The 12,672-nt window shown below is 44.2% G+C and overlaps 1 protein-coding gene across 5 annotated transcripts; it reads right to left on the bottom strand.

Annotated features, from left to right (window-relative positions):
• Nucleotides 1–241: 241 nt before the first annotated feature.
• On the bottom strand, nucleotides 242–12,468 carry rbm10 (RNA binding motif protein 10). 5 transcript variants are annotated; one of them, XM_078288280.1, is made up of 23 exons: nucleotides 12,355–12,468; nucleotides 11,646–11,726; nucleotides 10,994–11,540; nucleotides 10,711–10,884; nucleotides 10,526–10,595; nucleotides 8,885–8,958; nucleotides 7,812–7,898; nucleotides 7,610–7,670; nucleotides 7,345–7,503; nucleotides 6,524–6,684; nucleotides 6,064–6,161; nucleotides 5,570–5,657; nucleotides 5,218–5,422; nucleotides 4,995–5,104; nucleotides 4,759–4,873; nucleotides 4,057–4,148; nucleotides 3,739–3,924; nucleotides 3,072–3,266; nucleotides 2,251–2,307; nucleotides 1,870–2,064; nucleotides 1,561–1,608; nucleotides 1,365–1,426; nucleotides 242–1,067 (listed from the first exon to the last, which is right to left on the bottom strand). In XM_078288280.1, exons 2-23 carry the CDS (start codon nucleotides 11,660–11,662, stop codon nucleotides 977–979), a joined length of 2,892 nt encoding a protein of 963 aa, XP_078144406.1. In that variant the 5' UTR covers nucleotides 11,663–11,726; nucleotides 12,355–12,468; the 3' UTR covers nucleotides 242–976. The 5 variants fall into 5 exon arrangements, with proteins under 5 accessions (XP_078144406.1, XP_071755047.1, XP_071755048.1 ...); XM_071898946.2 differs by having other exon boundaries at nucleotides 4,759–4,858; XM_071898947.2 differs by having other exon boundaries at nucleotides 4,759–4,843.
• Nucleotides 12,469–12,672: the final 204 nt, after the last annotated feature.

The raw sequence follows: 12,672 nt of genomic DNA, 5'->3' as shown, positions 1-12,672 counted from the left end.
TGCAGAATTCCGAGGGTCTTGGCGAGACGGTCATCTCTAATGTCTTCATTAATGTGCTTTGTAATATGCTATTTCTGCAGAGCAAGATGTTGCATTAGACATCCCATAACAAGAGTTACACATATTCCTCTTTTTTGACCACCACTTATGCAAAAAACAGCTTTGGAAATTCCACATAGGTATGTCGAAACATTAGCTACTGTTTACTGGTTTGCGCATAGAAGACACCAATCAAAATCAGTTCAGTAATAATGGTGAAAATGTTATTTTGAATTCACATGAGCTTGATTAATCACAATCACATTCAACAAATACAGAAATAAAAAATAGCTTTCTCCAGAGACAAATATGTATTACATTGTGCATTCACACCTACAATATGACACACTGAGAGACACTTTTCATCCACACACACTAGTGTTAGTGTGACCTTGTCCAGTCCGTATGAGGCCATAGTCTCTTAGCTCCCACTGTTGAGGAGTTTAGGGGGTACAAAAGTGCTCATTCTAAAATTTATACACAGTTTATCATGTCCAGATCAGTCATTCACTGAATGACAAGGCATATAACATTAAACCAAAACAATCTATGGTGCATAGACAGTAATATTAGAAAATCTGGTCTGCTGCTATAAAGATCTATATTGATCTTTCATTTTTTCCAACAGTAGATGTGTCTCCCAACCAAGTAAAGCTTGCTTATCACACACACAAGCTCTGAAGCAAGTGAGAGCTCAAAACTGCATCATTCAAGGAGAAAGTAAAAAGGTGCATTCTGTGCAATATCCTGACATCCACTGCTACAGGATCAGTTCATATGAGCATTTTTTCACGGTTGAGGTAAGTTTCATCTCAAGCCAAAATTAATGATGAGGTTTATCTATAGATATCTATGTGACTCTAATGATGGAGTGTTGTGTGCCGGTCTTTGTCCTTGTCCTGTCTGTGGCGGGAGGTTGAGGTTTGAGGGTGAGGGCTCACTCCACTTGCATGTTGCGCAGCAGAAGCCCCTTCTTCACACCTCCCTGCAGCATCCTGGCACCAAGACTAGTGCCTGTGACCCCATCACTGTAGAGAGAAAGAGAAAAACAAAGTCTCAAACACATGGACAAAGACACAAACATGTAGAGAGACATATTACATCCACCATTGTTGGCCACTCAGTACAGACCAAGTAAAAAACAAGAACATCAACATAGCTGTAGTAAGAATAGAGAACAAACAATGGAAGAGAACAATGCATTCTAGTGTCCAGTATGTTGCAAACCAGTCCCTCGGTCCACCTAACAGCAGTTATAAACCTGAAACAACTAGAAGACAAGCCATTAGCATGGAGAGTCTGTTTGTGGTTTCACTGAAGCTTACATGGGGCTAAACTTCCTCTTCTTAGGATCAGGAGTTTCAGGTCCGTCTGCAGGTCTCTGCCGCTGCAAACCAAACAGAGAGGACAGTCATTACAATACCTACAATCCATTAGTGATGAGCACATTTGATAATTACTGCATGCACTATTGTCTAACTCCTACAGACTACTCCTAGATAACCCTGAGGCTTGACCAACCTCTTTGCCTCCTGTGTCCTGCTGGATTCTTCTCTGCTCCAGGTTTTGCTGAGGGCGGATAGAGAAACAGATTAAATTTTAGAAATGCATACAGGAGGAATGTCATTAGGCTACACCTTTGTTGTTTTGTCAGATCCTAGAGATAATAGAATAGTGCTGATTGAGTAAGGCAGCCATTAAGGAAAACATACTGAAACATACTGAGCAAGGAGTGAACAGATGGTCCTAACCCATCATTTAGGTAATTCTTCTACAGTGTATAAATTAGATTAACATGTACTGATGGTCTGGATGGTGTGTTATAACCACCTTGTGCAGTTCAGAGAGCTGCTGATGCCTGATAAGGGCCTCTTTGCTGGGGAACTGCCTCCTACACAGCAGACAGGCCAGTTTAACCCAGTCTGTCATTCTTCCTTCCTTGTCCTCTTTCTCTCCTCCTTCCTCCTCGCTGTCCGTCTCTCCACTGTAGGCTGGGACCAGACCCTGCTGCTGAGGGGGGGAACGCTACAGAACAAAAGATGAGAGGGTCAGGGATAAAGAGGAACACACATGGAGACAATGACAGTATGCTAGGGATAAAGAAAAAGGAGTAACATTCACTAACGAAATGTTAAGAGTTTTAGAAAAAACCATGAAGAAAGGAGAAGGACGGACACACAGTGGACACATAACTCTTGACCACATCCTTACTTCTGTAGTATGCCGGATCTGGTCCAGGAAGATCTGAGGCCGTTCAGACAGTGCCCCCTACAGGACACAAAGCCAAAGTCAGTGGGTCTGTCAGGTTAGGTAAAGGGGAGGGAAAGAGACAACTTCTGCCATCTGCTGGAATTATTAACAGCTTGAACTTTCATACAGCAGACATTTTGCAACACTAAGGCACATCAAGTATGAATGAGATGACGTTTTTTTTTGCAAAGGCATGACAGTGTACAGGTACTTGTACAAAAAAACTACAACCACAGACTTGTTATTGCACTGTATGATTGAACTGGACGGTGGCAGTGATGTCATCTGCAAAATAGCTTTGTAGTCCATTTTGGAAAATCTAGTATTGCATTGTAATGCCACCAGATCATTTCAAACACTGAGATAATGATCAGTTTAACATGAAATAAAGGTGTAATCGCACCGCAATATGCAAAACATCCGGTTCATTTTGATGACCAGTTTTGAATGCAAACAGCATGGGGGCGAATTGACAACTCCCCCTTCCCATAAAGCCAATAATAATGTAATACTCTTGATCCCAGGAGGAGAGATTGCCTTTTCACTTGCTCCCCTCCACAGGTCAGAACACAGAGTCAACTACAGAACAGCAGGAGCTGGTGGGGATTCAGTGTGTTGTTCAAGGACACCGCAGCAGGGCGGATGCTTGCTGTCACGGGAGCCTGAGCCCAAGCCCTCCGGGTGAAGGACAGTGTCCCTTCTCACTACGACACCCTGCTGCCCTAAAGGTACACACGAGTTACAGCTGAGCGCGTGTGTGTGTCTGTGAAAGGGTCATGCACCTTTTTCTCCAGGACAGCATAGCCTGCGTCAGCACTCGCAGACTCTCGGCGGTCGTCGAGGCGACTGTGGCCAGGTGCCCTCGTGTAACCAGGGGGCAGCGCTGCGGAGCTGACCGTGGGGGAGGAAGAGACGGAGCGCACGTTCTCCTTCTGTCTGTTCAGACTCTTAGCCCAGCGCTCCATGTCTTTGGCTATCTATTAACATAAACCCAAAGAGATGCATTTCAGTCATTTTAATGGACTCCACAGTGATGCAGCAAGTTACAGGGAAGATTCACAAATTTGAAATGCCATATACAGTACTTATCTATATACACACACACATACATATGACATCAGTTGTACAAATATCCAAGTACAGTACTGTGCAAAAGTCTTAGGCACCCTAGATTTTTTATATAAATTTTGTCTTAGATGTTTATTCATCTGTTTTCTGTTTTCTGCATTAGTGTGTCAGGAGAGTATTTTTTGTGTTATATATTTAGAAACTTTTCATTTCATTATTTTTGAAAGCATCTTCGCTTTATGGATTTTTTTTTTTACATGTGCCTAAGACTTTTGCACAGTACTGTATGCATCATTGTTACGGCTCACATTGTAATCCATTGCTTATTTGTCATTTTCTGTGCATGTCCATGTCAGTATTTGCGTCCAGTGTGTTATGTACCTGTTGAGCCGTTTTATTCTTGGGCTTGTCTTTTTTCTCCTTGCCTCCAGCAGTCCCAGAGAGAGAATCCGAAGGGGCGGAGTTATCACCAGCAGTAGCAGCAGCTTCCGCGTTTGCAGCAGGAATGTACGTTTGTTTCTCTCCATCCCAGTACATATACTGCTGAGTGTGGGAGTTGTAGTAGTACTAGTGAGAGAGAGAGGGAGAGGCACACAAAAAGAGACAGAGATGGTGAGAGAGAGGACACATTCAGGAAGCCATTCAAGGCTGCTGGCTTAACATTTAGACTGTAGTAAACTCACTACAGTCTCTATTTACCTGGGAGTTGGGGTCATAGTAGAGTCCCGTCAGTGGGTCGTAATAGTAGCCAGAGCTTTCATCATACTGGTATGTGGACACGTCTGGCACAGCTACAGGCAGAGACACAGGACATTCACCTCAGGATCAGAGATCAATATGTATTCTAAGAGCTATGTATCCAGGAAATACTCCACACATACAACCTCAGTCTTCCAATCAGAGTTCCCACACTCGGACATCAAATTCAAGGACTTTAAAAGGTCATGTTTCATGAAATTCAAGGAATCCAAATTGCCGTGTTTTGGGGTCAGACATGACATTGGTCAGAACTGGACATCATAGAGGCCTCATGTTTTACTCTGAAGATGATCAGAGTAAAACATGACATCATGATCTTGTCAAGTCAAGAAATCCTAGTGAAAAGAGAGCTGAGGCATATTCATCAATTTGGGTGCTATATTTTAATTAAAAAAATAATAATAATAAAGGCCACCCATTAATTTTCAAAAACGTAAAGGTTTTGTTTTATTTTTCTCAAATCCACAAACTTTCCAGGATTTATACGTCTAATGTTGGCCACTGAGCAGTTCCACTGGTGCCTTGCTCCAAGGCTTCTCTAACCTCTGGGCAACTGCTGCCCTGTACAGCAGCTGCAGAGTCTTCTCTCCCACTCACACTCACACTCTTGGTCACACAGACAGACAACGCACAGAGCCTTACGGTATTGCTGGAACTCGTGTTCAGTGCCAGGTGTAGCAGGGTGGCTGGGAGCAGCTGGCTGAGGTTTTCCTACTATCTCAACCTGCTGAGAGACAGAGGTCTTCAGAAAGGAAGACTGCAATAGCACAAAAGAATGTAGTAGGAGGATAGGGAGAGAAGTCAAACAATGAACAACCTAAACAATGAACAATAACTGTGGTCTGGGAGTTAACTGTCAGGATGACTGATGACTGTACCTGACTGGCCGGTGTGGTGGTGGCTGTGGTGATGAGAGCAGTCTGTGTATGAGTGAGAGGCTGCTGCACTCCCGCTACTCCAGAAGTCACTGCCTCAGACGAAATCACTGCTGAATGAACACACACACACACACACACACACACAACTTAAGAAAATAAGCTCAATTCAAATTAAGTACGACGAGTATGTTTAGTATTATGTGACCCTTTCTGTGATTCCAACCTGGGGCTGCTCCTCCTGTGTATGCCCCCATCAGGGCTGCTCCTGTACTGGGCACAGCGGCACCCGAGGCTCCTGCCTGGGCCTTGAAGGCTGTGCCATCAGGCCCCGAGTATTCTTGTCCGTCCTGGTTGTACGTTACTGCTGCCCCCTGCTGGTACACCGCTGGATCGATACTCTGGCCTTCACCTGATCCATTCTGAGTTGTCTGAGAATGCAAAGTGGAAAACGAACCAAAAAAAAAAACAAGGAAATTAGGCATAAAAACAAAGAAGCACAAGAATACAATAACACAATCATAAAACATATTGCATCCTGGTGTCTTTGGTGTGTTGGTGTCACTGAGACAGGTTACCTGTGTGACAGCCCACTGGGCAGCAGCTATGGCTGTGCTGGCCACCGTAGCAGCACTCACTCTGCTGCCGTCAGTCAGAAACACGTCACTGATATAGAAGAGAGGCACAGAGAGGCTTTTAATTGGTTTCAAACTTTTTTCTGGTGACCTATATTTCAAAAGAACATTTCTCGCAATCCAAAAATAGTTTTGCAAGCATTTGTGAATGCGCTTATCTGACAAAATACACCATGTTTTAAGGTTACTAACCTGCCAGACTACAGATTTTATTCAGACCAACTTATATTGCATGAATTCGGAAAGGCTTTTGCACAAAACATAACCAGCAGCTTTGGATGTTCTCCCAAATAATTTTGTGATCCATTGTATTTCAATGATGCCTTTGAGTCCCTCAGCATGTGGTGACCACTGATTTAAAACCACATTATTCTTCCGTGTGCAATACCAATAACACTTGTGTCCTGGTAGTCTGGTTTGGTTGTGTGAGTGTTTACCGTTTGGAGCCCTTGGCAAACTCCACGGCGATGGCCTTCCCATCAATAGAGAGAGCTGGCTGGAGAGCCTGCAGGATCTGGAGCAGCTGTGATGCCTCCTGAAGATAAACACATACGGACAGGCCTATGAGTAAAAGTGTGTGTGTTTGTTGTAGGATCCGACTTTTGAAGGATTTTAAAATCCTTTTGGATCAGTTTCTATTTCAAAACCACAATCATCTGAACACAATGTAGACAAGCAATAGTGATAAGACTCCCCAATGGCTGAACTCTTTCCTTTCGAACTTCTTTGTTGCTATATCAATTAACATCACAATAATATTTTTTCTGGATTAGTTATAATCTACCAGCACTGTGAATATGAGCTGACTTGGTCAGATATCAGCGAATAATATCAGTGCACAAACATATCCATCTAGCCTTTATGTGTGTGTGTGTCTGTCATTGCATGATTTCTCACCACTATGGTGGACAGCTGCAGGAAGGCAAAGCCCCTGTTGAGGTGGGTGTGCTTGTCCTTGATAAGGCGGACATTTGAGGGGGAGAGAGTGGCGAATGGAGCCAACGCAGACAGGATGGCTTCCACTGAAGTGTGAGGACCAAGGTTTCTCAGGATCAGAGCTGGTGTACGAGAGAATGGGAGAATGTCATACTCATGAAGACAACATTTAACAGTTCAGGAGCCATAAGATATGGAATGCTGAGAGAGCAAGTACAGATTCTGTACAGTCCTGTGACACAGTTATGGTTTTGCAAGCTACAGCTAGCTACCTTAAACAATATTTCAAAACATTATAAAACTGCAAATATCAGCTGTAATCCACATCAGACAGGGTGGTGAATTGTGACCAAAAAGTATTTTGGTAGGTACGCATTTCCAATAGTATACAATACATCAATCAATCAAAGTTCCATTAAGTTAAATTTAATTTAATAACATAGCCTCAGATGACATAAGAAGTCACAAATAGAGTAAACAGCAGCTCTTTTTGAATACAGGGAGAGGATTGTGGAAGTCATAAAAATACACAGCTAAGGTGTTTAGATTCATAATTGCGGTTAAAACGTCAATGTTCAATACAATGTTTACTTAATCGTATTAAGCAGATACCGCTGAACAAACAGATGAGATTTTCTCAAGTGCTGTAAACTGTAATAAAGTTAGATAGTACACGTGTATAGAGGAAGTGAAATATCGGACTGACCTGAATTCACCTCTTCATGCCCATGGTGCTCTTGCCACAGCACCATGAGAAAAACAATGTCAAGAGATGGACTTACTGTCATTGGCCACATCTGCCTGCTGTGTAGTTTGTCCTGTGTTGAGAGCAGGACCAGAAGAATGGTAGGGAGCTGGCAGGGGCAGTAAGCCTTGGGCTCCCTCCTTGTTAAGACCTAAAGACAAATCCCTCTGCAGCTGGGGCAACTTCAGTTCAGCCTCTGAGGAACCACAACATGCCATTTATATAGCGGTGTATGGTGTCAGAGAATTTGTGTCATATTATAATGGAGAATAGGTGAGGTGTTTGGCTGAATTGGAATTTACCTGATTTGGGCACACTGCATTTGAAGCACTTCTCTCTCCTTTTGAAGTTTTGCACACCACACTGTTGAAATGTTAAATGATTTATGGTTAAATGACTTCTTAAATGAATGAGCCACTGCAGTCACTGATATGTATGCATGTGATACACATACAAATGTACATTTCTGTGCATGTCCGTGTGCACATGCAAAACACGCAATACCTTGTTGCAGAGCCAGTCCTCGTTGGCACGTGGTTTTGGGTCGCTGTAATGCATCGACACTCTCTGTCCCAGAATCGACAGCACTCTCTGAAAGAAAAAGAAAGACAGGGAGGGGGGAGACAAAGAATGATTATCAGTGATAATTAGGCCACACATGCTAGAGAAAGGCCTCATCTCACAAGAGATGAGAGAGAGAGAATGAAAGGGGACAGAGGGAAAGAGAGAGAGAGAGGGAGAGAGAGAGAGAATAGAATTGAGGTTGAAAGAAAGAGGACACGAGAGAATTGCAACCTTCAGCTTTAGGGAAATTGGGACGGACTGAGATGGTGTATATGTGGTGCATGGGTGTCCGGTTTTGTATGAATGTGTAGAATGTGTTTTGTTCAATTTTGCCAACCCCCCCCCTTAAGGGGAAACCTTTTCACAGCTCTCCCACCCTCCCATCCCTCTGTCACCACCTTCATCTCCCAAATAGACGATAGTTCCCACAGTTGTAATGGTAGATGATCCAGATATGAAAGACTCAAAAACAGGAAAATAAAGTACTAGACTGGTTCTGATTCGTCATAAAATACACCATGTTAGATGTTATATTCTCACTGTCCCACTACCCCAGAGCTGGTACTATAAACTTTAAGAGTATATATATGAGGGAATGTTCAGGGAGGGAGAGGAGAGAGAGTGAGAAAGTGTCACTGAGGAAAGAGGAGTCCTCTATTAAAAAGAGGTTCTCTTTATCAAAAAGAGCAAGGATCAAGTGTGGCTGGGACGGTCCAATTGTGTAAACTTTGCAGTTAGACCCCAGACAGACATCAGCATGATGTAACATGGGTTTGCCTGTTTGTGGATTTCTGTGTCTGTACAGAGAGAAAAGAGGAATTTGCCCTAGAAGTATAAAACCCACCTACCTCAGGCACAGAAATGAATTCTCCACTCTGTGTGCATATGCCATATTGGGCTGCTTGGTGTGCACATGACAGGGCAAGATGTGACTGCATGTTTGTGCTGATATTAATCCATGTATGCCCATGTATGTGTATGTGTGTATGTGTGTCTGTGTAAGGGAGAGTGACCTGGTTGGTCTCCATCCAGCGGCTGGCCTCCTGTATGAGATTAAACTCGACGAAGGCGAATCCTCGGCTCTGACCTGGACACCGCCCAGCGCCATGGTAACCGAACAACAACAACAACATAACAACAACGCAGTGAGGGGTTAGTGCTTCATGTACAGAGAGAGAGAGACCCTGTATCAGCACTAATAAAATATACCATTGCTTCCTCTCTCCCTTGGAGATAACACACTCTAGAGCCAACAGGAGAGCCGTTGTCAAATTCTCCCCAAAATGTGTTACACCAAGGGTGGGAGGACGCAATGTCAAGTATTTCAACAGGGTCAAGGAAAGAGGGAGAGAGAAAGGGAGAATTCTACCCACTCATCAGTTCGAGTCTGAGCTCTTAGCTTTGAATAATGAAGCACCCAAGCACCGACAGAGATAACAACCACACACACAAACACACACACATGCGCACACACACGCACACAATAGCTCTGCTATTCTGAGAGTCAAGGTGCAGTCTGAAGTATTTAGCACTCTGGTGAAATGTGTGTGTGTATGCGTGCGTGTGTGTGTGTATGTAGCCATAAAGTGAAATTGTAAAACGTCTTAAAGCACCCCATGTCCTAACCATACATTACTATAGCTGATTGACAACATATTCTACATCATATTGAGATTAATTCAGGTAACGTTTTTCAAAAAACAGGCTATGATAACACATGGAGTGTGGTAATGGTATCACAAAAGCTTTTCATTTAAACATTTACAAGTGAGAGTGACTTGTCCTACAAATTCAATCAGAAACAGAGAGTGAGAAAGACAGAGCAGCGTGTTGGACTGTAAGGGTGGCTGAGTGAGACAGGCACACCTTACAGACAACCAGCAAGTTAGCAGGGGGGCATGTGAGACATTGACCTTATGGAAAACCTTTAGAAAAAGAGTAGCTTCAGCGTCTGAGGGGTATGGATGATTGTCACATAGCCGAGACACTTATATCCTAGCACAGAGGGAGTGGACACGCACAACTACAATGACACAAACACACAAACATTCTGCTTCTGCTGGTCATTCCCAATTGGCACAGTTAGTCTGTGAGCGGAGTTCATCTGATCAGATACATCTCACATCAAGATGGAAGAGGCGGAAGCATGAAAGGGGAAAGAGAATGAGGGAGAGCAGGGGAGACGGAAAATGAAAGCCATGGAGAGAAGACCTCTAGCCTATGGCTGTATCCATGCATTCCTGTTTGTGTTAAAGGGCATTATGGATAGAGCTCTCCTTTGCTGTGTGCATGGATGTTTTGTTGCTCTGTGTGTACTAGTAAGGTTACAGCAACAGGCAGACCAAAGAGTCAAAGCAGGAATGTACGCACAGGCCCAAGTCTATACATATATATATATATACGTGTTCTTTTAATCAACTATCACTCCTTCTGTCAGAGCATGAAGGAAGAGAGAGTAAGAGAGAAGGAGAAGGAAAGGGAGAACACTGTTATGAATAATAGAAAGAGACCCAGCAGAGAAGAGAAAGAAATCAGAAAGAGCAATGGACATGAAAGAGCTGGTAATGGAGAAGCGTGAAAGAAAGTGAGAAAGAAGAGTAAGGAGAAGAGAGGAAAAAAAAACAAAAAAATCGGGGCAACGGACAAGTTCTCACCTGAAGACTTGTTCCTCATGAGGCGAACCTCTCTCGGCTGGATCCCCTGCTCCTGAAGCTGCGCACGGATCTAAGAAAACAGGCATTATTACCATTAAACATCATCCTGCCACCAAACAGACCTGTGCATCTTCTGCATAAGGCCACTGTAGAGACAAATACATGTCCAGGAGATGTACACTCACCTCATTGGCGGTGGCACTGGGTGGCAACATACGCAGCATGATGATGTTGCTGGGCCTCTGGTTGTGATCTAGGTCTGCTCGGTAGTCCTGATCCCTCTGATCCAACTCCTCCAGGGACAGATCTGGGCCAGCACCCCCGCCACCACCGCGCTCATCTGGCCCTGCTGGAAACGTCTACATACACACGAAGGAACAATACACCGGTCCCAAGTGAGCAAGGGACAACAACAAAATAAAGCGTGTATGTAGCTGCTCTACAGAGGATTGACTTGCTGCGACTTACCCTCCTCTTCCCTGGCCCACGGGAGAACCTCTCCTCCTCTCTCTGTCTTGCGGTGTTGTATTCCAGCTGTTCAGAGTGGGCACCACCTTCACGACCCCAGGTGCTCTCTCTATTCCCTAAATGGGGGGCACTGTTCTCAAGGTAGCCTCTCCCACCTTGCCCCCGACCCCTTGCCCCTGGGCCAGTCCTAAACTGCTCAAAGTCCCGCCTGGATCCCTCCTCCTCTCTCTGGAGCCTGGGGAGGGCTAGATCAGGCTGGGACTGGGAGCGAGGGGGGCACGGGAACCCTTTTCCCTCACGCCCAATCTCTCCTCGCCCATCTCCTCTCTGGTGAAACCCTGGGCGGTCTTGGAGACGACCTGGGGAGAAGTCGCGGACACCCACTGGTTGCTCATCACGGCCATATTGTCTGTCCCCCTCCGCTCTGACATCATATCCTGGTCCTGGCTCCTCATCCTCTTGGCCATAGCCTCTGTAGTCCATGTCCCGGAAGTTGTGATCATTGGGGGTGTTGCCATAGCGGCCTGTGCGGTCGCCACGCCCACCCCTAGAAACAGCAAAAGACAATGTGAGCTATTTGTCTGACATAAATACTATTTAGGGACATATGTACAAAACTGGTATTTAACAACACTCATAGTTGTTAACTCACCTTCTCTCATAGTCCATGCTGGTCCACTGACTCTGTTTCTAGTCTCTGTCCTTCTTCCACTTTGTTAGATAATCAGACACACTAGAAAAGAAATATACCAGTGCTTTATTCATTTGAATGTGAAGCCAAATAGTGAGGAGGGTCAATAGAATAGACTGCTCTCAACACACTCTTGTCACAAAGTGAAAACTTGTGGGGTACAACTGAAAATTTCCTGACCCCTAGTAGAGGCCTCTTAGTCAACTGGTAAGAGCTTTTAATCAGTCAAACTGGAAATGTGATGATGTGCAATGTGTGCATTCAGCAGAGACAGTATCTCTGATCATGTTAACGTCAATGAATCATACCGTATAGACTTCAGTAACTTTAAAATGAGGTACTATAACGGTAATTGCTTTGCAAGCTATACAACAAAGTTACCATTACATCATGGCAGATGTCATCCTGTACTGCTCATATAGATAGCGATATAGATAAGTACAGCGTACACAATGCACGCACACAACCATACTATATTAACCAAGGAGTATTCAGCAATGACGTGTGACGGTCATCTCTGTTAGCAGGCAGGCTAACTAGCATACGGTTAGCTAGCTAGTAGAGCTAGTGGAAGCAGGGAGGCAGAGCTCCTGCTGGTTCGAATGATTATGAGTCGTTGCAAACACAGATTGGGAATTGATCTTGTATTTGAAATGAGAGAAAAACTTACCAGCGCCATATGTAATCTACAGCAATTCCTGAAATGTCATGTAGAAGCCCAACTGAAAAGGGTAATTTATTTTTCAGAGGACCAACTGTGTAAAATGGCTACAGCCAGTCTAGTTTTGAGAGTGGGAGGGACTGATACTTGATTCGACCATTTGATTGGTGGTTGGAGCGCGACTATATTTTCCACATCGACGATGATTGGACAGCTGGAAGTCCTTAGCAGAGCAGCTCAACCCTAACTATTTTAGATATGTAGTAGTCCATGACTGATTAATGGGCAGACATGCACGGCATAATTTAATGGTATCCTATGAATAAC

Source organism: Centroberyx gerrardi, chromosome 14 (genome assembly GCF_048128805.1).
Source record: "Centroberyx gerrardi isolate f3 chromosome 14, fCenGer3.hap1.cur.20231027, whole genome shotgun sequence".
Lineage (NCBI taxonomy): Eukaryota > Metazoa > Chordata > Actinopteri > Beryciformes > Berycidae > Centroberyx > Centroberyx gerrardi.
This window is presented reverse-complemented; position numbering and strand designations above follow the sequence as displayed.

What these genes read in the sequence shown, in the direction of transcription:
- rbm10 (XM_078288280.1), bottom strand. An exon ending in CCCAGTGGGCTGTCACACAG is followed by an intron (nt 5,423 to 5,569) that starts GTAACCTGTCTC and finishes TTGCATTCTCAG; the next exon opens with ACAACTCAGAATGGATCAGG. An exon ending in AGGACACAGGAGGCAAAGAG is followed by an intron (nt 1,427 to 1,560) that starts GTTGGTCAAGCC and finishes TTTGGTTTGCAG; the next exon opens with CGGCAGAGACCTGCAGACGG.